Source organism: Pseudonaja textilis, chromosome 2, assembly GCF_049901715.1.
Source record: "Pseudonaja textilis isolate UNSWEBS1 chromosome 2, rPseTex1.2, whole genome shotgun sequence".
Classification (NCBI taxonomy): domain Eukaryota; kingdom Metazoa; phylum Chordata; class Lepidosauria; order Squamata; family Elapidae; genus Pseudonaja; species Pseudonaja textilis.
In genome coordinates, this window is record NC_141991.1 from 194,314,588 (window position 1) to 194,342,097 (window position 27,510).

A 27,510-nucleotide genomic window follows, 5' to 3' on the forward strand; every position below is an offset into this window, starting at 1 on the left:
CAGAAGTAGCAGATAGCAAACATTGATGTTCTGCAAATTCAGCTCAGCAGATTGCAAATATTTCACCATGCTTGAAAAATCAGCTCATCTGGCGTTATTATATATTGTTAATTTGAGGCCTTCAATTAGGTAGAGGCCTACACCAACTTTAGGGCCTAGTTGCCCTTTTCTCACAAAATGTTTCACTTAGCAATCAGAATTTTGGGTTCAATTGTGGTCATAAGTCAACAACTACATGTACAACTGTATAGGTCATGCCAATAGATGTGGGGGTGGCAGGGAGAATGTTCTTTTCTAGCATTATGCATTGCTGTTTGTAGGAATTTTAAATATATTCTACATTAAATAAGAGCTTAAGCTAGGCAAAGTGTGCACAGTCAAGATATTAACAACCAGGTGCACTTTATTGTTCTATGTTTACTTCTGTATACAAACAACCCACCCACATTATGACAGGGATTATGTCATTTGTCAAGTTAGCAGACACATTGGGAATTTGGAAAGCAAGATTCTTGCATAAAATGGTGATCATAAGAAGCTGGCTTCAATACAAAATGACAAGTTTCACATTTGCTGTAGTAGCTTATCCCTTGTTTTTTCTGCACAAATTCAAAATGAAGCACTGAATTGCAGTGGCCTGCTATTTTCGTTTTATAAATATGTCTGTGGGCCTAACAGAGAGCCCAGAGGGCATTGGGTTAAAATATAATTCCATGGTATTTATTTTTATTTATAGAAGAAATGATTGTTATCCTTCCATTTTTATCCTCAGGATATGTCAGTTCAAATTAGGCAATCAAAACCAATAATAGACCTTCCATTCACTAGTATTGGACTGATGATTGATTACCTGTCAGCAAGTCTATGTTGACTGTTAGTTGACTTGTCTCCATAATTATTTTTTCCCAAAACTGGTTCTTCAGGTCTTTCAACAATTCACCCATAACTACTATAATTGAGTCCATCCACCTTGCTGTTGACAGCACTCTTCTTCTCTTTCCTTCTAACTTTCCCAGCATTACAATCTTCTCCAGAGAGCTAGGTCTTCACCTAATGTGCCTTCACATAGGATAATTTGTGCCTGGTCATTTATTTGTTTTCTTGGCTGTTCATAATATTGTCAAGAGTCCCAAAGTTCAAAAGCATCAAAGCACTTTCTATATGGCTTGTTTAAAATCCAGCTTTTGCTTCCATAAAATGTCATAGGCTCTTTTCCAAACCCTTCATTACTACTCTACCAAGTCCAAATATGCAGTATATTTCTTGACTTCTGGTTTCTTTTCTCTGAAGGTTGACCCTAAGAGGCAAAAACTACCTACCATCTTACTATCTTCATTGTACATTCTAAGGCTGTTTACTGTACCTGTTGTCAACAGTTTGGGTTTCTTAGTAATGACTCATTAAGCTATGAATGAGAAAAGAAAAAAATCATTTGGTGAGTCCCTATGCAACACCATTAGAAGAACAACCCTCCTTTAAAAATCAGTGGGTGTGTAATAAATAGTGTATTCCTGAATGTCTTCCTGAACAATAATAGGTAGTCAACGTTTGCAATAACACCATTGGCTGTCTTTCAAATACACAATTTATACCTATACCAGTGCTTCTCAATCTTTTCTTCACCACGGACCCCGCCCCTTTAAATATCTTTTGTGGACATGGACCATGGCTATGGATCCCCAAGACTTAACTCAAGATTTAAATCGTAACATTTCTTCAAGCCTTCACGGACCCCCCGTGACCACATCATGACTCCCCTAGAAGTCCACAGACCAGAGATTGAGAACCACTGACCTATATCATTCTTTTTCAGGCAAATTTCTTTTTGCTGGGACCTGTGGCCACGATTGCCCTCCTCAAACTTTTCGTAATACGAAGATAAAACAATGCGAGAACTGCACCAAGGACTGTGAAGAATGCACAGCAAATCAACACTGTCTGAAATGTTTGTCCAGTACAAACACACCACACTATTTGCACAGAGGCAAATGCTTACAGGAGTGCCCCATGTATGTACCCATTTATATTCATTGCTGCAAACTCCTAGGTTGTCACATTTCAATGTGGCATTTCCACTTCCCCATTTCCTACATTGCAATATTTGTAACCTTCTCCTTGGAGAAGGCTATGAGGTCCCTTGGCTTCTTCAGAAGGTTTGCAAAGATACATATACATTCCTCTGGATTCCTCTGATGGGTTTCCTAGACTTGTTTTTAAGCAGAGTGGAGAGATTCCCATTCCAACATTCTAAGAATGTGAGCAGCCCTTTGAGAACTTATTGAGAAGGTATTAATACAGGAGGAGGGAGAAAATAGGATGAAGTCAAGAGATTGAGTAAAGAAGGATCTAGTTTACAATGATTTCATATGCTTAATGAAAAGAAAGTTTGAATATGGATACGAAGCTAATTAGAAGTGAAAAACAGAAAATGGAATTTGAAATCAAACTATGTAGAAATAATGCATGTGTAATACCCAAAATTGTTAACAATTAATAACAATTGTTATTGTTAAGATTTAAAACAGACGAAGAAGAGTTTAGAAAATAGGGACACAGCTGGGTGCATATCTTGGTCAGATAGTGACGATCCAGGAAGTAGAAGGACGGTGACAATCAGGGTGAACATCAATGCCTTCAGGACAGAGGCCCTACAGGATCTAATCCTGTTTGTTTCCCTTCTTTTTACAAAGACTTTGGAATCAGATGAGCAACTGGGCAGAGAGAAAGAAAGACTGAGTGATTGGCATTCATTTTGCTATTCTTTTTTCTAAAATATTTTGTTTGTGCAGGGCCTCAGATTCAGTTCCAAAAAGGGCTTTGAAGTATATTGGAAGGGAGGTTATGGAAAGCAAAAAAAAAAAGCACTTCTCTGCACCTGTTTTAAAGCAGTTGTCTCTTTCTCAGGACTGTTTGGCAGTTACAAAAGGCTGATTGTTCTTAAGGAATACATGACCTATCTAAAGGATGTAGAATCATTAAATCAGGGATCTAAGGATACCCAGCTGCAATATTGGCCAAGTAGCCCCTATTACAATCATAGCATCATTTCCATTAAGAGCATGTTTTCCCAGATCAAAAACACTGAGATGAAAGTTGTTGCTTTGATCCTTTCAAATCACCTGTTAAACTTTCTGAGCAAATTCCCTGTATTGCTTACCTTGCTTTATTCAGGGTATCGGAAGCTTGAAAAAAAACATAATTGAATTAATATTCATTTAACTATCCATAAGTATAATCATTTTCCAAGGAAGTGAGAAATGCGCTAAAATATTTGGGGGTTCTTCTGGAGGACCTGATCTTTCATAGTTTAATAACGATAAGGAGATATGTAGCTCTGATGCTAAGTTGAGCATTATGCATTTTGTTTTTCTTCAGTATGGTGGGAATGAAATTGCTTTGCCATAGTTCTTCAAAGAAGAAATTGGTGATGGTTATTTTGAAATTGGAAATTGGTTATTTTGAATGAAATCCAGGATCCTTGGCGAAGGGATTATGTCTTCAACCACTCAAGCTTTTTTACTTTCAGATAAATCCTGAGGAAACAGACCTTGATGAAATTCATCCTAAGGACCTTCTACTTTTTTTTTTAGATCAAGAAATGTGCGCAAACAGGGGGACTCCAGAATATTGGAGAAAAGTGTCCCAGAAAACAACAGCAGCAACATTTTTCACATTATTGAAATCATAAAGTTAGCTCATAAACTCCAGCAAATTGTATTCTTCAGAATGAGAAAATAAAACAGAACTTTTGTTTAAGTTTTACCTTGAAAAGAAAATTATCCAGAAACTGGATTTCGGTACAGTTATCTTACAATTTCAGAATCAGATCAGTACATAGTTACGATACAGTGGTATCTTGGTACTCAACTGCCTTGAAACACATCAAATTTGGTACTCAGTGCATTTTAACACAAAAATTTTGTCCCGGTAGTCATTGTTTGATATTTAACGCACAAATTAGAACTTGTTTGTGTTGGCTGCCTTGTGACTCACTATATTATTCCTTATGGGAAAAATTTGTTTGGTACTCATCATTTTTTATACTCATCACACCTCCCGGAACCAATTAATGATGAGTAATGAAGTACCACTGTAAATACTTTTAAACTCATCCTCTTGATATTTTTTTTTAAATAGAACTTTATTAAATTTCAAAAGAATATAACATATAAAAAAATCAAGAACCGAAAAATTAAGAGGTAAAAAGGGAAAGGAGCAGAGAAAAAAGCAAATTTGAGGGATGCAGACAGAAAGGAGAAAAAGCTATGCAGTACTTTTGCTGAGAATTATAATGTATTTTATCACTTGATTGGGGTTTTTTTTCCCTCTCTTGCTGCAGGGGCTTTTTTGCTAAAGATGGGAAGTGCGGGGAATGCAGCCCACCATGCAAAACATGTAGAAAAAATGCCACCACATGCCTCTCCTGTGAAAAGCCCTTGCTGCTAGAGAACTTCAGGTGCAAACCTGAATGCTCCAGGGGGTATTTTGCTGCCAATGGAACCTGTGAAGCTTGTCCTCAGATGTGTCAGGAATGTATTAATCAAAGCAAATGCAAAGGTAAGCCAAGAATCCAGTGAGCCATGCAGCGTTTCAACCTTTCCACGCATCCAAAATGTAAAAACTTCTTCAGAATGCATTGAGTTCTGTCCTGTCCTTCAAAGTTCATCTTGGCATGTTATCTTTTAAGCGTAGAAAATATAACACCTTCCCTGTGATTGTTTAAAGTTTCAGTTGGAAGTAAAGCAATGAGATCAAGCCATTCAAAATCCAGAAGTTAATGATGAAAATTTATTGACAGACATCTCAATCTGAAAGCCATTGCCAGCCAGCTGAAAGAAGGAAAAGATGCTGTGTTTTTGCACATCTGTATAGGTGGAGATGCAGCTTCTTTTTTTCCTATAATTTTATTGTATTTTTTAAAAATAAATACCAAGAAAACAATATCCAGAAATAATTAAAGAACAGTGGTGTATACATATCTAACCAATTAATTAGTTACACAATGATAACACCAAAACAAACAAAAAGACAATAAAAATAATAAATTAAAACAAGCAAATAGAAAAAAGCAATAAAACACAACATACTATGTTGATATAAATCACATAAACACGCTTCATATTCATTTAATTGTTTAAAACTTTACATTAAACCTTATTTATGCTTGTAATATATTATTAAATGTATGTCAAATGGAAATATGCTATTTTTAATAGTATTTCACTATTTTCACTATTTTATGAGTGAAAAAAATAGTTTCAAAATGAATAAATTACATGTTTCTTGAATTCAATCTTGATATGTGGGATAATAGTATTTTTCTAATCTCTCAAAAGAGCCTCTTAAGATTCCCCATGTCTGATACAAGCAATATTTCTCAAAATGATTGGATTCCATGATTTTGGAATTATAGTTAAATATTGCATTCATGTTTTTAACTTGTAAACATTTATCCCTATATCAAGCAAGTTTTTTTATTTTGATCATGATTTTTAGATGGTTATGGGTTGTTTAAACTTTGTAACATCAAGAGTCACTATTGTGAGATGGCACTATATAAATCATATAAATAAATAAATATTACAAATATTTTTGTAATATTTTTCCAATCCCCTTACACTAAGCTGTTATAAAAATAATTCAGTAAAGGAAATACACAGACAAACCACAAGCAATAAATCTTACTTTGAGATCAGAGTTTTATTTCATGAGCAATTTGGAACATGAAAAGCCATCATAACATAACAACTTTTCTAGTAAGACAGTTCTTACTAACAACCCATTGCAATGAGGTCCAGAGACAGTAGCTAACTCCAGAAAGGATAGCTACTATCCGTGGCCCTGATTTGAGATTTACCCCCTTCTTTTATACCTTTCTTCTTCTGAAGTCCACTCAGTAGTATGTAATCTTACTGCATGTACTTCCCTATTACATCATACTGTCCATCACTTAATATGCACTTGTAGGTATATGCCAGCTCATTTATCATCTGCTACTTTCAGTTCCCCTTTTTTTCAATGTCCCAGACATTCGTGATCCAAAATAGCTCTATTTTTGATTGTCCAGAAAACATGCTTTTTGAAGAAATAGCAGATAGCAAACTTACTACTGTTCCTGCAAATTCAGCTCAGCAGATTGCAAATATTTCACCATGCTTGCAAAATCAGCTCAGCCGGCGTTATTATATATACTTAATTTGAGGCCTTCAATTAAACAGAGGCCTACACCAACTTTAGAGCCTAGTTGTCAACTTGTCACAAAGCCAAATATGACTAAATAGTATGCATTGATGTATTCTCATATTTCATTTATTTGTTACAGTGAAAATCTATAATCTGTTCTTTTCATTCTTTAAGGGATCCAATAAATTCAGAATAAAATATGTTAATGAATTAACTTTAACTCCAGAGAAGCAAACTTCACCATTTTTATGATGTTCCATTCTCAGTTATTCTCATTCTTTATTCTATAAGTAAAGAATACCGGCAATTTCAAATTTAAATATACACTATTTTTTTTTATTTTGACATTGGTTTGATTTCATAAACAGATTCCATAAAAAGGGGAGGAAAGGGCACCTGTGTAACATAGCACTTAGACTTATATACTGCTTCACAGTGCTTTACAACCTTCTCTAAACGGTTTAGACTCAGCATATTGCTCCTAACAATCTGGGTCCTCATTTTCCTGATCTTGGATGGATGGAATTCTGAGTCAACCTTGAGCCTGGTGAGATTCGAACTGCCAAATTGCAGGCAACTGGCAGTCAGCAGAAGTAGTCTGCAGTACTGCATTCTAACCACTGCGCCACCACAGCTCTTTATCATACTCAAAACATGCTTGAGTTGATTATAAGGCCACTGAAAACATGTTAGGCTAAGTCAACTTTTTCTGGAGTTGTTGAAAATCCTTTAAAATCATCATTGCAAAGTAAGAGATTTTAATGTAACTGTTCCAGAATCAGGCTATATAACTTCCATCTATTTTTAGAGTAGAGCTTTTCCACAAAGTGAGCAATCCCATCTACATCCCAATAAGACCCACCAAAGCAAGAAGGAGGATATGTCTGCCTATCATATAAAAGACAAGATAGTTGTGTTCTTTTGCATATCTTGATTGGATCTATGTTTTTTTCCTTGAAAGTGTGTGCTCCTCCCTTCCATCTGCACAATGGGTTGTGTTTGCAGAATTGTCCCTCTGGTTTTTACTCTCTCTCCACCCGCTGCCTGTCCTGTCATGAGTTCTGCAGAGAATGTGAAGGCCCAGAAGATGATGACTGCATTGCCTGTCCTGATACTCCCTATGCATTATACAAAGGCAGATGTTTTGAATACTGCCCAGATGGCACTTACTTTGAAGATGAGACTGGCAGCTGCAGAGGTATTCCTTTTTCAGTTCAACTGGTAATCCAAGTCCATTTGATTCAGATACTTCAGTCAAATGACCTTTAAATTTAAATTTTCCTGTAGCTCTAAATTTTGGACCTCTTTTCATCCCCTCCCGTAATACAAGAATGTGCCCAGATTGGCTGGGATTGAAAAACTCATCCTTGGCACATTTATTTGCCTGTTTAGTTAAATCAGATTTTAAAGCCACTGGAATCCAGATGATTCTTGAGTGGTGAACAATACAAACCAAATATAAAAATAATTAATCAAGAATGTCCCAAAGGTGCTGTTCAACACTTAACTTTGGTTTTTTCCTTGAAAATATTTCACTTCTCATCCAAAAAAAGAAATTATTTCCCAACAAAGCTTCTTGGATGAGAAACAAAAAGTTTTCAGGGAAAAACCCAAGAAAGTCAAGTTGCCTTTTAAGCAGTACATTAGGGACAACCATGATCTGGATGATTGAGAATCTCCATAAACAATATATCAAGAAATAGAAACAGATCTTTAAGATTTTCTTGAAGGAGGACAGAAAATGAGCTGTTTAAATGCTTAGGGGGAGATTGTTACAGAGGACAGCATTTCGGGCCAGTTGTGAATTGCAAGTGGCCTTCAAGAGTATGTGGAGAGTGTTGCAATAGTCCACATGCAAGATGACCAAGGCGTAAGGGATGCGAGGAGGACATAACTGGTCCACTGTCAATCTTTGCAGTGATCTTCCTATAGGAAAACCCTTCCAAGTTATCCATCAGCCCCATGTGCAAAAGTGTAAGCCATCCTGAACAAAAGGTAATCCTCTGACTTAGGCAATCCCAAAGTGGGTTTAGAAGTGTACCATGTTAAATGATGCTGAAAGCCACTGAAAGATTCTCCACATAGATTGGGAATGAGTCTTCTAGAAATCCCAGCCAATTTGGTCAGCAGTTGGAGATTCTAGAAATTGAGGTCCAAACACAGCTGGAGGATGCCAGGTAATCGAAAAACTGTGGTCAATAGTAAAATGCTCCTTTGAACCCCAAGAACTCCTGCAGTGTAAGTTGTTGGAGTAGCCAATTGTCTACCTTTTATAGGACTGCTTTCTACCTGACAATATATTTTATTCAAAGAGCTGCTCAATTTAATAATAAAGAATTGTAAGAAGGGAAAGGAGTTTTGAAATTGAGCACTTCCAAGGCACAAACTTTCCTACAAAAGGAAGAAGCATTTCTATTTAAATCAGAGCATTTCTGTCTTTGCATGGGCACATATGTATCAGGACATACATATTTAATGCAAATCATCTTTTTGGGGGGGGGTTGTCCTTCCCCCCCAAGTAATGAGATTCTTCTTGTGTGTGCCACGCTGTTCAAGTGGTTACCTGGTCCGGTCTGGTCTTTTGTTCTCTCCATAAATCTAAATTGAGTGTGGCTAGCTGGTACATTCCTTTAATCCTAAACCAGGTTTACAGAAATCATATGAGCTGTCCAAGATCTCTTGCTTTAATTTTGCAACAATGTGGGCCTTTCACATTTTTGATAGCAGGTAATTCTGGGGCCTCTTCCTAGGCAGCTTGCTCAGTGCTGATGTGGATATTTGCATTCCCCAGGCTTCAGGCTTATCAGTGCCATTTTATATTTTATTAGACGCTTATGACATGCTACAAGTTGGAATTCTAAGTTGCACCAAAATCTTTATATGAATGGTTTTGATTCGTATCCTTAAATCTCAAAAATAAATCACCTTTTCAGATTCCAAAACTATTTTTCAGAATACATGTGGGATTGATTCTGCATACTTCCTATAATAATTCAGAGTGAAATAACTATGCTTTAGATCAGGGATCCCCAAACTTGGCAACTTTAAGACTTGTAGACTTCAACTCCCAGAATTCTGAACATGGAGAATTCTGGGAGTTGAAGTCCCTAAGTCTTAAAATTGCCAAGTTTGGAGACTTCTGCTTTAGATGCAGTTCTTGTTAACAGGATTTCATGACCAGCAGGGAACAATATTTGTTGGTCATCTGATTGGTCAGACTTTTCAGAAAAGCAAGGTGTTATCAGATCAAATACTTTGTGAATAAAGGTATAGAAAAGCATAGGTAAAGATCATAAGTGTGATTATTATTTGTGTTGATATTGCTGCCAGTCTGTGAAAAGCATATAAGTTTGAAGTTTAAGGTTAATTAGATTACCTTCCACCTTCTGATTTATGGAAAACGTCTATTTTCAAAAGTGATTTTCATTAAGCTAAATATAGAGGAAGACCTTATTAACAAATATGCTTCACACTCACCTGTTGATGGCAGCAGTAACCGGGGCCTCAAATGGCATGAATCTTCATTTCACATATGTTGTGTTCTGCAGATCTGAACTTGCAGATCTCCATTGAGAACAAAATACTAAAAAAAATGGTGGCATCTTTTTTGCTTTGTTACTTTCTAGTCTGCAACGAGACCTGCCAAACTTGTTCATCTGGCACCAAGTGCCTTTCCTGTGAAGAAGGCCTCTTGATGACCAACAGTGGCCTCTGTGTAATCCCTCAGTACTGCTTGCCTAATCAGTACTATGACAGAGAGGGCAGGACATGTAGGCCTTGCCACAAGGACTGTCTCCATTGCAAAGGACCAGGCAACTTTCATTGTCTCAGCTGCCCAAATAATTTGCATCTCCTCAGTAAGTGTTTGCCTTGTCTTTTTAAAATCTCTGTAGATGAACCGCTGCCATTGTTTGATAGCTAGGGTTACACATCTTGCTAAGCAGTAAGCCACAAAAGCTGAGAAATACATAAAATTAAGTCATAATATATGATTTACACATTACATTTACTAGATTCACCCACCACACTAATCAGGACTTAAAACCAGCTGTATCAGATCAGTAATGCAGAAGATGTGATGTTGCCATGCAAAATTTTGTGCCTGTTCAGAAGGGACAGGGTGAATTGTGACGCTCTATCCAGTATTTGTCAATTTTGTTCTGGGCCCAGGAAGTCTGCTTAGTACAGTGTGTGAATCCAGGATCTCAGAATTTCTATACGGAAGGTGTAGAAGTAAATTGCCATGTTTCAAAGCAATTTCCATTCATCAGCCATGTTTATTCAACATACTAAGCACACTTTCCTTAACGTATTGAATAGGCACAATTCACAGGTTCATGCAATGTGTCGAACCATAATATTTAGTTTAGAGATCACACTGAATGAATTCACATATCACAATAAATCAGAAATAAAGAAAGCAACACTCAATAATATAAACTCAGACACAATATGATGAAGAAATAACCTTTCTACAGCTCCTCCTGCATTCTCAAAATCTGCTACAGAGAGAAGGGGATTGTTTTGTGTGAATGAAAGTTCACTTGCACCAGTGGTGGTATTTGACCGGTTCTGCCCGGTTCTGGAGAGCCGGTAGCAGGCGATGAGCAGTGGAGACCGAACCAGTTCTCTTCGCTGCTCTGTGTTTGGCCCACCTGGGCTCCCATACTCACTTTTATGGCCAGAATTCAAAGCGCAGCTGCTTTGCGCGGTGCAGAATAACACCGTGCGGCAGTTGCTGCAGTGACCAGCATCGTGCAGGCTTGCAGGAGGCAAGTTAGAATGCCTCTGCACCTGCGCAAAGTACGTGTTTGGCATGCGCATGCACACAAAGTGTGCATGCACGCAAAGCACGGCCACCAAGCCAAGCCCACCAAATCATAGCAATTTTATTTGAACACCACCACTGACTTGCACAATGCTAGATTTCATCCTACAAAGATCCTGGGTGTAGAATATCCTAGAGAATAAAAGTATTGCTCCTTTCAAGTAATCCTATTATTCACATTCAGAAGAGCAAGTGAAAATTCAGTCACTGATCAAATGTAGAAAGGTTGCTTGGTTGGTCGAAAGAATTTCCCCATGTCCGTACTACGGATTGTATTAAATCTTTGTCATCCCAACCATTATGTTGTCTTTCGCCATTTTGCTATAGATACAACCTGTGTCGGTTCCTGTCCTGATGGGTACCATGAAGATACTAACTCCCACTGCCACCCTTGTCACAGAACCTGTAAAACCTGTAATGGGAAACACAGCACCCAGTGCCTTCTCTGCCCTCTAACCCGGTACAAGCAAGAAGACCGGTGTGTCCAAAACTGTACAGCTGGGTAAGATCCTGAAAAGGGACAAGGATGGCGGAAGAGATGAATAAAATGGCACGGAGAAAAAGATACAAAATTGTGAAGAGATTAAAGCTTTGACAGACAGCTATACCAAAAGGGGTTAGATTATTAGCTGAGGACAGGGCTCAGGCAAGCTACACGCAAACAATTCTTACATTTGGAGGACTCCCTACTAGGATGGACATCAGATTCAATAGCCTGGTTGCCTTCTGAGAAGCTCCATCTTGTCAACCCATCCCATTATGTAACAACATAAATTTACAAAGTACAAAATGCTCTGAAATAAATATGTCTTTATTTACAATGTAATTGTTCTCTACTCAACTTAGTTTGGCCTTACTATTTTACTGGTACAGGTATTATGTCAATAGTGACACCAGGACCTGTGAGAGATGTCACACAAGCTGCCAGAAATGCTTGGGACCTGCACCTACCGAATGCTTATCCTGTGTGGAAAGTTTTTTCCTGCTGCACTCCTCTGGCCAATGTGTCTCTTCCTGCCCTGAATATTATTATGCAGATTTTGACACTCAGTCTTGTGAACGGTGCCATCCAATTTGTCACACTTGCAAAGGTAAGATCAGGCTCAGATATAAAGGCTGAAGTCACGCTTTGTTTTAATTCTTAAAATAATTTGCTTGATAACAAACATTACAAATAGGAAAGAACTCTCTCAGTGGAATATTGACTTAGAATGCAGTACAACGATTTGTATTTGTTTCATTGTAGATATCCAAAAAAATGAAATCACACATCAATTAGTCAGTTGGTGATTAGTCCCAAGTAGTTAATCATCTATATAATTATTTGTGTATATCTTGAATCCCTTCAAATATTTAGCATTCTGAAATTCCTTAAATTGTGCGGTCTTTGGCACCCTCTGAGCTTGATGGCTTTCTTGCAAACATTTGCATTGATAATGTTACCTAGTTTGGTAATGAAATGTCTGCAAGAAAACCACCAAGCTCAGAGAATACCTACAGTTTAACCCTGGACTGTAAATATTCTCCTCTATCAATTCCATAAACCTTCTGTCCTTAGCATCACAGTTTAAATCCATTGCATCATAATCCTAAATACCACCACCATTACTTCGAGCATATTCAGAATTGAAAAATCATTGCCATTTGCTTTAATGGAGAGATTGAGCCATTGGGTTTACAACCAAGAGATGAGCATTATTGCTCTAGCCTTCTGCAAACTAATGTTTTCCTACTCTATTGGGACTGCAACGCCCACGAATTTTACATAGTCCAAGGTCTCAAACACATTTGGAGTAGAAGGATTCTACATTTGCAAAGGTCAAAAGCTGCTAAATGAAAGCAATTACTGTATGAATTAGACAATTTTCTACAAACTCTATTTCTTAATGATGTTATTCCTTTTAAGGGAAGGGAGAATTTGAATGCACAACCTGCGTAACAAGTTATCATTTCATAGCTGGATTGTGCAACTCGGTCTGCTTACTTGGAGAGTATCAAGACTCAGAGGTACTTTCTACACAGATTTTTTTTAAACAAATTTTTTGTTTGACAATACAATTATAGTTATACAATTATAAACATGGATTTTAGCATTCATTCTGAAATATTATAAAAAGTATTTTACATTCTTTGAATTATTTTCAACTTTCATATTTCTGCTTCTTAATATATAAAACAATGAACTGATAAATTGAAATTAGATTTAAGAAGAGGTACAATTTAGCTTCCTAAATATTGTTGCCGTAGTATGCAGATCATTCATCTTTTCTGCTTTCATAGGTATCTTTCTCAACCTTTAGCACAAAGTTAATAATAGGACAGAATGTCTGCATATTTCTACATTAGTTTGAGCGGACAATATCTTTTAGCTCCTTCAAACAAATATTATAATTAGATAAAACGAATTATACTATTTGAAACAGCTATAACTTTTGGAAAAACTGTGCATCATTGAACAAAATGGCATTGTGTTCCTATTTTCAGGTGTTGGGGTCTTTATTATTAGAAAACAGCAGTTTAGAGAGAGAGAGAGAGAGAGAGAGAGAATGATAGAGAGATGATAGATAGATAGATAGATGATAGATAGATAGATAGATAGATAGATAGATAGATAGATAGATAGATAGATGATAGATAGATGATAGAATACTTTATTGGCCAAGTGTGATTGGACACACAAGGAATTTGTCTTGGTGTAAAAGCTCTCAGTAAACATAAAAGAAAAGATACATTCATCAAGAGTCAACAACCATAAGGTATGACACTTAATGATAGTCATAGGGTACAATAAGCAATCAAATCATACTAGGAAAGAGTCAATATAAACCGTAAGGATACAAGTGACAAAGTTACAGTCATACAGTCACAAGTGGGAGGGGATGGGTGATGAGGAGTGATGAGAAGATTAATAGTAATAGTAATGCAGACTTTGTAATAGTTGAGCAGTGTTGAGGGAATTATTAGTTTAGCAGAGTGACGGCTTTCGGGGAAAAACTCTTTGTCTAGTTGTTCTGGTATGCAATGCTCTATAGAGTCGTTTTGAGGGAAGGAGTTGAAACATTTTAGGAGTTTATACATTTTCATATGTCACTTTGAGAAAAATTGCAACTGTTAGTCAATATTATAAGACCCCTTTAGAGTGGGGAAAATATCCCAAAAAAGCAGGTAACAGTTGACACACAAATATGTGCTCACAGTCCTGTGAGCGTCCCTGATATTAAGCATAGAATTAAGATCCAGGTTTTAGTTTGGTGGTTAAGGCTGGAAACCAGGAGACCATGAATTCTAGTCCTGCCTGAGATCTGAAAGCTGCTGGATGACTTTGGGCCGGTCACTCTCTCTTATCCCAACTCACTTCACAGGGTATATTCATAGAGAAAATTGGTGGTGGAAGGAGTATTGTATGCATTTGCTACCTTGAGTTATTTGTAAAAATAACGAAGACGGGATATAAATAGAATAAATGATGCTTAAGAGTCATAGCTGCACAGACTTTAATTAGTAGGTCGTAATATGACAGCTGCTGTTCGAGATGGTAATTGTGTGTCGTCCTTTTTTCCTACTATAAGTCTGTTTTTTAAAAAAAAAAAATAGGAAGGACTTTATGCACACAAAGATATCCAGTAAGTCATATTTTGGGGGATCAAAGCTATCTTGGCTAGGTTTTAACCCTGTGCTATGCCAATGTTTGTTTATCTGGTTTTTTTTTTTAATTAAGCCATAATTTATTCATACATGCAATATGCTAATTAAGCAATTGCATTGTCTATTTCTCCTGAAAACATTAACTAAAGCTCACCTCTCTGTCTCTTCTTTGTTGAATGCAAGGTAAAATCATCAAAATGTGAGAAATGCCACGATTCCTGTATGCAGTGCAAAGGACCTGGTCCCTTCAACTGTACTTCGTGTCATCTTAACACACAACTATATGTTGATGAATATCGCTGTGTGCCATGCTGTAAGGATTCTGGATTGATGCAAACTCAGGAATGTTGTAATTGCACTGTAATGGCAGGTAATAATCTCATTATTATTATATCTCTTCCAATAAATTTTTTCTAATCTGATAAATGGAGAGTATAATCTCTATCTTTGGCTTGGCTTGGGAGTGCATAGCATATACTAATAGACAATAAGTCAAGATAGTGTAACTACGGCAGTAGTAGACATCTTGGGTACAATCCCTGAAAGCCACCTGAAAGCACTGACAAAATTGCAAAAGGCAACCTTACTTGAAACAGCTTACATCCTTGACAATATCTTCAGACCATCAAACCACAACATTTGCTTATTTCGGGTTCTTGAGAAGGACTCAGTAGGCGAATAAAATATCAAATCTAAGAAATTGGTTGACTATGCAACAACCAAAATCATAAAGGTAGACATGCAGTCACCCAACTTTATAGTTTAGTGTTGATATTTATCTCTAAATACGTTTAAATAAATAGACAGCTTTCTGTTATTTGGCAAATTTTGTAGAGAACTCTTTGCCTTTCTGCTAACTTCACATCACAGGGATAAGACTGTAAGCAAAGTAGGTTGATCTTAAAACCACTGCTACTGTAATGTTCTTATCATCGCGTGGCTCCACAAGGCCAGCAGGATTACTGGCCTCCCATAAGAGCAACGGGGGCTGCTGTTGCTGCTGGTGGTGATGATACGGTGGTGGTGGTGGCGATGACAACGACGATGCTCATAGTCATGATAACAGTGGCAGCAGGACAGAAAAGTTGTTCCAAATGACTTGTGGCAAAGCCAGTTCGTCTGATGATAGGGTAATGGTAATCTATGAAATGCTGCCAGCCTACAAGGAGTTGGAAGAAGGCACTAAGGGAAATTCTCTGCCAATATGTAGATGGGGCGGAAGGGAAATATCAGAGAGAAAATCGGCACAGATAGCGTGAGGCATGTTCAGCCAGATGATGCAATATGTAGAGAATAGGCTGTGGTTTTCCCCATGAACATTCATATACAATACATTTGTTTATAATTCTTTTTTTAGATGTGTGTCTATTGGTCATTCCTAATTTGCCCGAGAATTTGAGAGGGAAAGCTGTGGCTTTGACAGCAGCGTTATTCATTTTGTTGAGTGTCATCACTGGGGCTACTGTTTTCGTATGGAGAAGACTGCGAGCCAGGCCTATGTCTGTTAACCAGGTTGGATATAAGAAATTGGCAGACAACGCAAAGACTCTCAGTTCTTTCAAGAGCAATCACTACCAGAGCACCAGCTACCCAGAAAATCAAGTGAACGAATATAAGGATCGGGATGATGATGATGACGATGAAGAAGACAACGATATTGTCTATATGAGCAGTGATGGCACTGTCTATCGTAAATTTAAATATGGACTTCTGGAAGATGATGACATAGATGAACTGGAATATGATGACGAAAGTTACTCCTTTACATAACCTAATGTTTGTACAATTGTCATTGCATTTGTAATCCTTTGCTGAATAAGTTACCGGAAGATATATGTAAATGTAGTACAAGTTCAGAATCTCACCTAAATGATAAAAATAACCACTTACTACATATCTGCAAATACTGTGGTATTATGTTTCCTCATTATTTGGTAGAACAAAGCAATCATCCTTCCATCATAGGCAAACTATAGTAGGGTATCATTTTTGGTAAATGGCTATCTGTATTCGTTCATTCATGTTTCAAGTATGTTTCTTCCTGCATTTTTATATTAAAATTATTCAAATCATGAAGTACTTGTCTGAGACAAAATGTTTCTAATAAAATTGAAATTTATTAAATTAAATCACCCACCACTTTTCAAAAATAGCACCATTGGACAAAATAATACCACTGATGCAGAGTTCCATTCTAACTTCTATTGTGTCATGTATCAATACAGTGATGAAACAAGGAATAATATGCATTCAAACCATGTAGAACGGAAAAATGAATAAATGCAACAGCCTACCATGAATATGAATAACTGAATGTAATAAAAGGCAAAAGCTACCTATTATATGTAGAGTTTGTCATTTGTTCACCTCACTGGTTTGGTAATTCTCAGAAGAAATGTTTGGGGTTGTTATATAATCCAGTCTTCCAAAACTACTTCTCATGGCAAAAAATAATTTGATTTTTGGTGAGAATATACCATACATATTTATGACGTGGTGTTAGGAATCTGTTTTGCAGCGCAAATGAATAGAGAAAACTGTTAGATAATTTCATGGTTTTTTGTTTTTTTCTGTTGAAAATAACTAGGACCAATTTATCAAGCAACGAGTTTATCATCAATAAAACCTGTTTATCATTGCAAGACTGAACTGCAATGAACCATGAGTTTAGTTGAAACTTTCTATTTTCACTTATTCAGGGCTTGGCAATTTACAATTCAAATTGTAATTATGCAACGATTTAGCCTAAAGCCCTAATATTAGCTAAAGAAAGAAAAATTAATAAAACATATTTTATTTTGTTTCTATGAAGCATACCTAAAACTAACTACAGATTATTTAGTCTAACATAGAAACAAAGATCTTGGCTGGTCTGTTTCCTTGCTTTCCAAACATTTTGCATTATACTTCAATGCAGGCATATGAAAGTGCAAATTGGTTTAAAGTCTTACTTTTCTGTTGAAAGTTTCACTCCCTAAATTAAAAAGGGTCTGTGAATCTAACCCTAATGTCTAATGTTTTAAGCCCTGACATCAAGGAAGCTGAACCATAATCAGATTTCCATTCAGAATCTAACAATAATCCTAACCCTAAATGATTTCTGACCATATCACTAACCACCACCCTAATCTAAACCTAAGCCTAACTGGATATCCACCTTTAACCTCCAACCCTAAATCGAAACCTCACCCTAACTGAATTTCCATCTCTAACACTAATACACTAATCCTAAACCTATCCCCAAGCACCCAATCTAACCCTAATTGGATTTCCATCCCTAACCCTAACATGAACCTTCATGCTATCTGACCATAAATCTCACCCTAAATCTTCCCAATACTGGAATGCCATTTTAATCCTAACCCGGATGTTGGCAACCCATGACTCCGGAAACACATGTGGCTCTTAGGGCACTCGGCTGTGGCTCCCCATCCCATCACTGGCTGGCCCCGCCCCTTATGTGGCCTGAGAAGGTAAGAGTAATGGCAGGGGATGGGGAAGTGGCTGGGGCTGATTCTCCGGCACCTCACTCTTGCTGGAGCTTCTTCCAGCCCTTGTTGGTGTGGGCGTGCCTCGGTCAATTGGGGAGACACACAACCTGCTCTCTGCCCTAAACCAATACAACACATAACCCCAATGCTAACCTTAATCCTAATCCATACTCTAACCCAGGGGTCTCCAAACTTGGCAACTTTTAAGATTTGTGGACTTCAACTCCAAGAATTCCTCAGCCAGTGATGTTGGCTGGGAAATTCTAGTAGTTGAAGTCCACAAATCTTAAAGTTGCCAAGTTTGGAGACTCCTGCTCTAACCCAAGGCCTAACCCCAAATCTCACCAACTGGATTGCGATGCCAAACTCTAAGCCTAACTTGATTTCTAACCTTAACCCTGACTGGATTTCCAACCCAATGGGGATTTTCCATGTAATTTATGAGGAAACTAGGATAATAGGGATTCAAATTATGAGAGGTCTCTTAAGTACAATGAGGCTCTCCAAATTTGCATTGTTTCCTGGCAATTGCCTGAACTAGTCCTTGAAGTTTTCTTGGCAAGATTTTGCAATAGTTTGCTTTGGCCTCTTTTCTAGGAGAGGGCTGTGAGGAAACCTGAATGACAGCAATAGGTCCAAGATTGCCCAACTGACTTTGTGCCAACGGTATGACTCTCGGTTTCTAGCCTGGTCCCTTAATTATTACAACAAATTGGCTCTATCATATAAATCCCTTCCCACCCCCAAAAAAGTTAAATTAAGTTGGTAGTCAGCCAAATGTTGCCCACGTTGTTTTATTTCAACAGAATGGTATCTGATATTTTTGCAGATTTTTTTTGTGTGGAGTGGAAAAAAATAAGTGAAAAACATATAACTTTTCTTTTTTTATTTCTTGAAATTAATAGAAAAATAAAACTTAATAAAATCACAATGACGAATTTAAAATTGCTTATCTCTCTATATAAAAAGGCAGAATTCAATACATATTCATTTGATTTCATATGCTGTTTAAAAACCAGGACTGATCAATATATTTGATTTCTGGTTTCTACTTGCTGCTTCCAAACCTTTGTTTTTTCAGTGATACATTTTCTTAAACAATAATTTATATACATACCATGATTGATAGTTAAGCAATTTATCTCACAAAGTAACCCTGTCAGAAGGCACTTTCTAAAGTAACAAAACAATTGACAAATATACACTGCCAACAGTATAGCCAATAATGTCCAGAATATCTTAACATTCATATTTATGAAGCTACAGTAGTATGAGCATGAGGAGGAAGAGGGAAAAACAACAGTGCTGAAAATCTATTAACTTTATTACCAATTATTGTGGTCCCAAATTGCGTATAAGATGACAACTTCCATTTTTTTGCTGACACAAGAAATCTCTGCCCTAATTCTACTCATTACTGAACTGTGTAAAAAACAAAAGCACTTTGAATGCTGCACGATTCAGAATGTTACACAGACGTCCCATCCAGATAAAAAGATTTCTGTTTCCACATTTTAGAGATGGCAGTAACAGCATGAGACCTAGTGGCTATACAGGTAGTCCTCAATTTGTGACCACAATTGAGCCCAAAATTTCTGTTGGTAAACAAAACATTTGTTAAGTGAGTTTTGTCCCATTTGATGACCTTTCTTGCCCCAATTGTTAAGTGAATCACTGCAGTTGTTAGGTTAGTAACATGGTTGGTAAGAGAAGCAGGTTTTCCCATTGAGTTTGCTTGTCAGAATGTCATAAAAGGCAATGACATGACTCTGGGACACTGCAACCATCACAAATATGAGGCAGTTGCCAAGTGCCTGAATTTTAATCATGTGACCATGGGTATGTTGCAAAAAATGGTCATGTCACTTTTTTTAGTGCTGCTGTACCTTTGAACAGTCACTAAATAAACTGTTGCAAGTCGAGGACTACCTATAGGTAGCCCCATCACCAGTCTGAGAAAGATATTCTTTGGCACACAAGTTGAAATGAGTGGCAGTCCTAGATTGTATGAAGCTACAAAGAAATATGCACAGCCGAGGTAGTCCTCGACTTATGACATTTGGGACCAGAACTTTTGTTGTTAAGCGATGTGGTGATTAAGTGAGTCAGACCAAATTTTACAACCTTTTTTGCTGCAGTCATTAAGCAAATATTTAAGCAATGGTGATCATGTGAACAAACAACATTGCAACCATTACAAATCCAAACCGGTGGGCAAGAACCCAAATTTTGATCCCATGATTATGGGGAAGCTGCAACGCAGTGCAAAGAACAGCAAATTAAGTCATTTTTTTCAGCGCCGTTATAACATCAAACTAAACAACTGGTCATAAATTGAGGACTATCTGTAAAGCCTTGGTACTGTAAGGACTGCATATGCAGATTGGGTAAACAGAGAAAACACGGGCACTTTACCAAGATAAAAATAAGAGGAATCCAAGTTTTTAAAGTTTAATGATAACATAAGTTAATGTTACATGAAATAATAAAAATTTGAACCATGAAAAAAAGAACTCGGGATTCCTTGCAAATGAACAATCTGGGGCCTCTTAAATGAAAGACACAAGACTTCTAATTCATGATGCTCATGCAGCGAACATATATTTGGGGTGGTCTTTCCCCTGACGCATTTGTTCACATATATTCAATGTGAGCTTTTTTGTACAGATAAGTAAGATTCAAATGTTCTACACAATCCCTAGAAGCTTGTAACCATTAGTGCATTTGTAAAATTTTCAAAGTGCTATCAACAATTCTCCACTTCATTCTCCATACACACAGTGTACATATTTCCAGACTAGACTTTTCAACTAAATGCACATCCCATTTTCCAACAATATTTATCAATCCAATTAACATTTAATTAAATGTTGAATTTTACATAAAAACATGTATCAAAATGAAAAATATAAGCAGAAAAAAAAACGTAATTGGTAATAAGCTTCTGGTGTTTTTGTTTTTCCAAGCATATAAATGTCCTTGGCCAAGCAAATCCCTATATTGACAGAGATGCTATGAAAGCTGCAACAATAGAAACATGTTAGGAATGCTAGTTACATCCTAATACACATATCTGTGTATATGTGTGTGTGTATGCGTGCACACACACACACACACATTTTTAGCAGCTGATAAGTCATGTATACAGACACAAATACATGTATGTGCAGTTTAATTTCATTATTTGCTGATTTCATATTTACAATTTCACCTATGTACTGAAATGTGTATTTAATACCAAATACTCATGGCAATTTTGCAGCCATTTAGAGACAAGCTCAGAGCAGTGAAAAATGTGAGTCATTTGACATGCATGTCCCCACTGAGGCTGATAAAGTGATACTTTGCCTTTTTATTTCAGCTCCCATATTCTATACTGTACTATAAAATGAAATAAATAAGCTCTATAAATGTCTAGGAATTCTCAGTTGAAGGCAGGAGAAATTAAATTATGCTTTTATTCCCACTGAAATTAATAGCATAATTCAATCACAGAGGACTTAAAACCTTTTTTAAAGGGATTTAAAAGGGCTTCAAACAAATCCAGGTAATGTTTCAAATGAACAATGAAAAGCCTCTAGGACAACAATTCAGGCAGTAAAATTACTGATACCATTTCTCCTTTTCCATTGGAAATCTTTTACTACAAAAATATCCAGCATGGGCATTATTAATTAAATAGCAATCATGAGAAATATTTAGAAACATTTAGAAAACAAACTTTTGTCTGCAGTTAGATGGCACTAACAGATTGCACTTTCTATTGGTCAAGTTGCATTGCCCTTTTTTTAAAAATGAACAAAAATGGTGTTAGAGAATCACTAACCATTTTAATGTAATACTAACAGAATAACAATCCTAAATAGCAGAGCAGTCTTCTCTATTAAAAAGAAACATGTGAAGATCAGTTCAGCTTAAATAACTGCAGTGAAAATTTTAAAAAGGGAAATATTTAATGACCGTTAGTCATACTGTTAACACATCCTCTGTGAAAGAAGTTGTCGTCTTTAAATTTCTGGTGTTCTGGCAAATCTAGAAGATTTTTAGCTTCCTCAATGTCATGTTGAATAGCAGCTATAAGTGCATCTGTAGAGGAAAAAATAAAACATCAACTACTTCTAGAGCAGGAATGGCCATTTGACTTTCTCAAGGGGCCACATGACAAACTGGGATTCCTGCAGAAGGCCACAGCGCTGCCCACAGTGATGCCACTGTCCAAACCCCAAGGCTGCCACCACCCCCCACTGCCAATGCCCTGCTTTTAACATTGTTATTGTCTCACCCATCACGGGACAGACTTGGATCACCTGTGAATCAGATGTGGCCTCTAGGCAGTAAAATTCCAAAGTATATAATATTGATAAATGCCTGATTCAGGATGAAGTATTTAAAGCATCTGCGGTCTACAAGTTTCTTTCATACCACCTAAACTGAGTGAGTTATAGACTGAGAGTGTCTATGTATGTTGCTTTTTCTATGTAGCTTTTAATTATAGTTTACATAACTCAGACCTTGCCAAAGAAGAAGTAGAAACAGAGCAAGAAAAGCGTCATGAGCCTTATTCATATGTCAAACCATGACATGACTGAATTATAAACACAATTTATGTACTTTCTCAAGTCAAGATGGATTTTGTAGCACATCAACAGCTCTATGAAGTAGATTGGGCTGAGAGATGTAAGCTTCCAGCATTACTTTGCCAATAGACTGAAGCTTCTTGTTCCTAGTACAATGCAAATATCCCTCAAACTAAGATTTATCAGTTGGGTACTGCTTTTTACACCCAGAATATCTGCAATTTTCCATACTTTTTCTATCTCTATATAATGTGCACCACAGGCAGATGTTGCAAATGTAAATTTTCTTGAGGAAGAAAATATTTCTGATCTACAGTTTCACCAAACCAATACAGGTATAAACATTCTTTCATATTCTTTGCCTAAGCAACCTAAATTTTAAGAACTCCTGTGGTACAGTAATTATATTAAATACCTGTTTTTATTAGGCATTATCATTTGTCAAACAAATACTCAAGACTTACCTAAAGAATCAAAATTCTGCTCTGGTCTTATATAACCAACAATGATTATGCTGAGTACTTCCCCATAAAAGTCTTCGTTGAAGGTGTGAATGATGTGCGTTTCCTAAAAATAAAACATTTCACAGCATGTTTCTGTATATATTAAAGGAATGAAATAAAAACATACTTATTTTTAGAAGTTTTAAATATGAGAAAAACCAAAACAACTATTGATTTCTATACAAAACAGATAGTTCTTGCTTAATGACCATTCAGAGAATATTCAAATTTAGGACATCACAGAACATATGGCTTTATGGCTGGTCCTCAACGTTCTTGCTGTTGCATGTGATTCTGTGGTCATGTAATCAAAAGCCTTCCCACATTTTGTAGGAGGATTTACAAGAGGCAAGTTAGGGCAAGAACAAGCAACAAATTATGAATAGGTTCTGTCAATGCTGGGCTTGCCTCCAACCCGTTGCTAGGCCTGCAGGTTGGCTTTCCTGAACTGCTCCCAATGGGACCGGCAAACACGCGCTGCACTTCCGAGAAGCTCTCATCCTCCGTTTTCTTTAATTCCACAACTACCCTGAACAGCCTCTTCCTCACAGCCTTCTCTCCACCTTTGCCCGGGGAGCTACCATCTGTCTTGTCTTGCCCACTGATGGAGTACTTCTCAACTCACTTTCCCACACCTAGGCAGAGAAAGCTCCCCTGTCCTGCTGCACACATCCCAGGACTGCAATTTGCCAGCAGCAATGAAGACAGCAAAAGTCAGCAGGAGATGGCAGGGATAAAATGAAAAGTGCAGGGTGCCCAAAAGAGCAGGGGGTGGGTTTTTTTGGGGGGGATAAATGGATGGGAGGAGTTACAACAAAGGTGAGTGCAGAAGTGTGAGCTCCTGGTCTAACAATCACACAGTGCTTGCCTAAATATCACAACTGGAACCTCTGAAACTGCCATTGGTAAGCGCTGTGATCATGTGATGTTTTGTCTAACAACTGCTTTGCTTAGAAAATTAACTATCTGTACAGGTAGTCCTCGACTTACAAAAGCTCATTTAGTAAACATTCAAGTTAATTCTAAGATACTAACACATAACATACTCACCACTGATTTCTTAACATTCTTGTAATACGGATTCCAACCTATACTCAAAACCACTTTATGCACATCTCCAGTTCCAATACAACCCCATCCATAGTATATGCCAGTGGAGAGATCAGATGGGAAACTATCAACCACTTCTTCGGAAAAGTTAGCTGAAAAACAGATTTATATGAACCATTAAAATAACTCATAGCATATGTGAAAAGAGCAGGCAGAAAAGTCTTATATCAAGGGCCTTCAAACTTGGCAAGTTTAAGATTTGTGGACTCACAAAATTCCTGAGTTAACATGACTGGAGGAGGAATTTTGAGAGTTGAAGTCCAAAAGTCTTAAAGTTGTTAAGTTTAAAGACCCCTGACTTATTATAAGAGTATCTTACTATGATCTATAGTAGGATAGCTAAACCATCGGATAGCTAAATATATATAGGGTAATTTATAGTAATGTTTAAATTACTCTTCAAATGTACACATGCATACATGCTCAACAAGAAGGCCTGCCTGCATTTGAATTTCCAGGAATGCTTGTTTTGTAATTTGGTAATTTACATATATATTTTGGTTAGGAAAAAAACTACCTCATCTACAACATAATAAAGGTATTACATTAATAATATAACACAACTTCATCTTATAACATGACTTGTGTTACATATTATCTCCTTTAAAGCAAAAAGAGTGGAAAGTTCATGAATGTGTCCATGTTCCTCATATAAATGCATGAAAGTATTTAACAAAAAGCCCATTATCATTCAGGACTATCTATTGGGAACTAGGAACATTATAGTGAGTACAGTTTTCAAACCATATTTGTTAAAAACCTATTGTCATGCCTCTATTGGAATGTGCTTGAGAGAGAGGCTGAGCAGTTGAAAGGGAGTGGGAGTGTGGCTCCATTGACTGTGGAAGAAACTGGAGAAGGGCACAGTCTGGCTGGGCAGAGCAGGGGAGAGGTAGAGCAAGGGAGAGGGAATTCGGAGGAAAACCCAGGCTCACCATCTCTTCATCCTAAGGCATGCAGGGAGGAACAGAGAAAGGAGCAAGGTGAGTTGTGTGGCTTACAGGGGAGGAAAGGGCCCTGATTCCCTTCATTAGCTGCAGCTGAGAACAGTGTTTAAAAAGGAAAGCTACGCACAGCAATTTGTTGGAAGCAAATCGTGAGTTATCTGTTATTGTCAAAGCTTATTTGGGTGCCTGGCATCTTCCCAACTGTGTGTGTTTTGTTAGCCTTTCAACTCTGCAATTCCTTATCCTGCCCTGTCAAGTTAATTGTTGCAGCACTGCTTGTGTGGATTTTTATTTACAGTTTGTATGTACTTTGTTTTTGGACTGAATTTCCTCCACTTAAAGACTGCTCTTGGGAAAGTTTTTTTCTCCAGCGGAAGATAACCTAGACGTTGGGGGCAAAGTTGGGGGTATTAAAGGGACTTTTATTTGACTGTGTTGCCTTTGGGCCACACCCCTGGTCATCACACCTATGTGTTACCTCTTTCCATTAGATGTAGAAGCCCAATTCTAAATAACCACAAAATATCCCTTATGGAACCAGTTTTAATCCAAACAGTTGGGGACACTCTCTTGGCTGGGGAGGAATTTAGGCAACATAATTGGTACAACAGAATACCAGAAAAAATGGGGTGGAAAGTTACATTGGGAGCCACAATACCTGTTGTTAGTCTATGGCAAATTAGACTAATGGTATAGCAATTAAGGTGCTGGTCTAGAAACCAGGATGTGCTAGTCTACCTTTAACCCCAAAAGCCAGCTGGGTGCCTCTTTTTCAGCCCAACCTACTTCATAGGGTCATTGTAAGGAACGAGGGAGTTTGCCACTTTGAGTTACAGGTAGTTCTCGACTTATGACCACAACTGAGCCCAAAATTTATGTTGAGACATTTGTTGCCCCATTCGTTGCCATAGTTTTAAATGAGTCACTGCAGTTGATGTTAGTTAACCTGGTTGTTAAGTGAATCTGGCTTCCTTTGCTCATCAGAGGGTTGCGAAAGGGAATCAACACAACCCCCTTGGACATTGCAACGGTCGGCCGTAAGTCTGAACCAGTTGCCAAGCATTTGAACTTTGATCACAGGGAGGCTGCAAAGGTCGTCCCTGAGAAAAACAGGCCTAAGTCATTTATTCCACTCCAGCTGTTAACTTGGATGAAACTGTTGTAAGTCGAGGACTATTTATACATTTATTTCTAAAGTAATACCTGCGGGATCCAATCAAATAATAAAGTCGTTTTAAGAAGAAGAATAAACCATACCAGCTATCTACAGGAAGGGGCCGAGTTGGACTTTGAACGGGATTTCGTATTACCAGACCCCCCCAAAAAACCCCAAGCCCCACTCACACTAAAGCCTCGTATTCAAGGCAAGAAAGCGGGAGACGACCTTCCCTCCCCCCGGCCCCCAAACGCCCCGTCGGCCGCCTCAAGAACCCGGCAGGGGCGTCCAAGAGAAGGCGGGGCGGACTCCCGGGGAGCGGCGCCTCGCTTCCCCCGCGCTCACCTGTGCGGATACCCAGCTCCTTGGAGCCCCGCCCGAAGCCTCGCACCACCTCTCCGCTGCAGAAGTACGGCAGGTTCTTCATGGCGACGGAGCAAAGGCAGACGCGGGATGGGAGGCGCAGGCGGCTCAAGGCTTCGTCCCCGAGAGCGAGAAGCGCGGCTGTTCCGCCGACGCTCCAGGAGCGTCTTGCCCGAGCGGCCACGCACGCTCGCAGAAGAGAACTGCCGGTGCGGAAGAGGCGGGGCATCGTCGTACGTCACAGGAGATGCGGGGGGAGAAGAAGGAAGAACGCAAGGACGTCCTAGCACGGCTCGGCTGTTTCCTTCTTGCGAAGGTGGCTCAGAGGACGAGGTCGTCAGACGCCGGTTGTGGGGGGGAGGGGGAGGGAACCGCCGCATTTCCGCCCTGCGCGAGAAGATTGGCCGGGGGGCGGGGGTGGGGAAATGCCGACAGCGCGCCTGCGCCTTATCGAAGTCGTCGGCGGAGGTTGAGCGTCCGGGAGTTTCCTGACGAGCCTTGAAACGGTTGGCGGTCCAAGGCCACCAGAGGCTGCTAATCAAGGATTAATACTAGAGGAACAATCAAGCAGAACAATACTCTAGCTGAGGCACTACCAAGAAGAAAATCACACACCCCTCACCAGCATTAGCAGAGCAAATATACAGAAGTATATGAATAGGGAACAAATCCCATGCTCAGTAGCTCTGTTACCTAGTCAGGTATTG

The 27,510-nt window shown here is 38.1% G+C and overlaps 2 protein-coding genes across 2 annotated transcripts in view; one reads left to right on the forward strand and one right to left on the reverse strand.

Moving 5' to 3' along the window:
- The window catches only part of LOC148127298 (proprotein convertase subtilisin/kexin type 5-like), a 35,327-nt gene extending 18,327 nt beyond the window's left edge, over positions 1-17,000 (forward strand). Inside the window, exons 9-17 of the mRNA XM_087923215.1 lie at positions 1,814-2,009; positions 4,340-4,557; positions 7,145-7,381; positions 9,810-10,040; positions 11,339-11,513; positions 11,885-12,102; positions 12,918-13,018; positions 14,840-15,026; positions 16,014-17,000. Of these exons, the coding sequence (XP_087779341.1) occupies positions 1,814-2,009; positions 4,340-4,557; positions 7,145-7,381; positions 9,810-10,040; positions 11,339-11,513; positions 11,885-12,102; positions 12,918-13,018; positions 14,840-15,026; positions 16,014-16,426 (1,976 nt within the window). The 3' untranslated portion in view covers positions 16,427-17,000. The remainder of the gene's footprint in view (positions 1-1,813; positions 2,010-4,339; positions 4,558-7,144; positions 7,382-9,809; positions 10,041-11,338; positions 11,514-11,884; positions 12,103-12,917; positions 13,019-14,839; positions 15,027-16,013) is intronic.
- Positions 17,001-19,018: 2,018 nt separating this feature from the next.
- On the reverse strand, positions 19,019-27,121 carry RFK (riboflavin kinase). Its single transcript, XM_026703823.2, has 4 exons — positions 26,786-27,121; positions 24,278-24,429; positions 23,189-23,291; positions 19,019-22,233 (listed from the first exon to the last, which is right to left on the reverse strand). Exons 1-4 carry the CDS (start codon positions 27,030-27,032, stop codon positions 22,100-22,102), a joined length of 636 nt encoding a protein of 211 aa, XP_026559608.2. The 5' UTR covers positions 27,033-27,121; the 3' UTR covers positions 19,019-22,099.
- Positions 27,122-27,510: the final 389 nt, after the last annotated feature.

Coding starts and splice junctions, on each gene's coding strand:
- RFK (XM_026703823.2), bottom strand. CDS start 27,032: ATGCCCCGCCTCTTCCGCACCGGCAGTTCTCTTCTGCGAGCGTGCGTG. Junction 24,430..26,785: donor GGAGCTGGGTATCCGCACAG/GTGAGCGCGGGG, acceptor TCTGTTTTTCAG/CTAACTTTTCCGAAGAAGTG. Junction 22,234..23,188: donor GCAGAATTTTGATTCTTTAG/GTAAGTCTTGAG, acceptor TTTCCTCTACAG/ATGCACTTATAGCTGCTATT.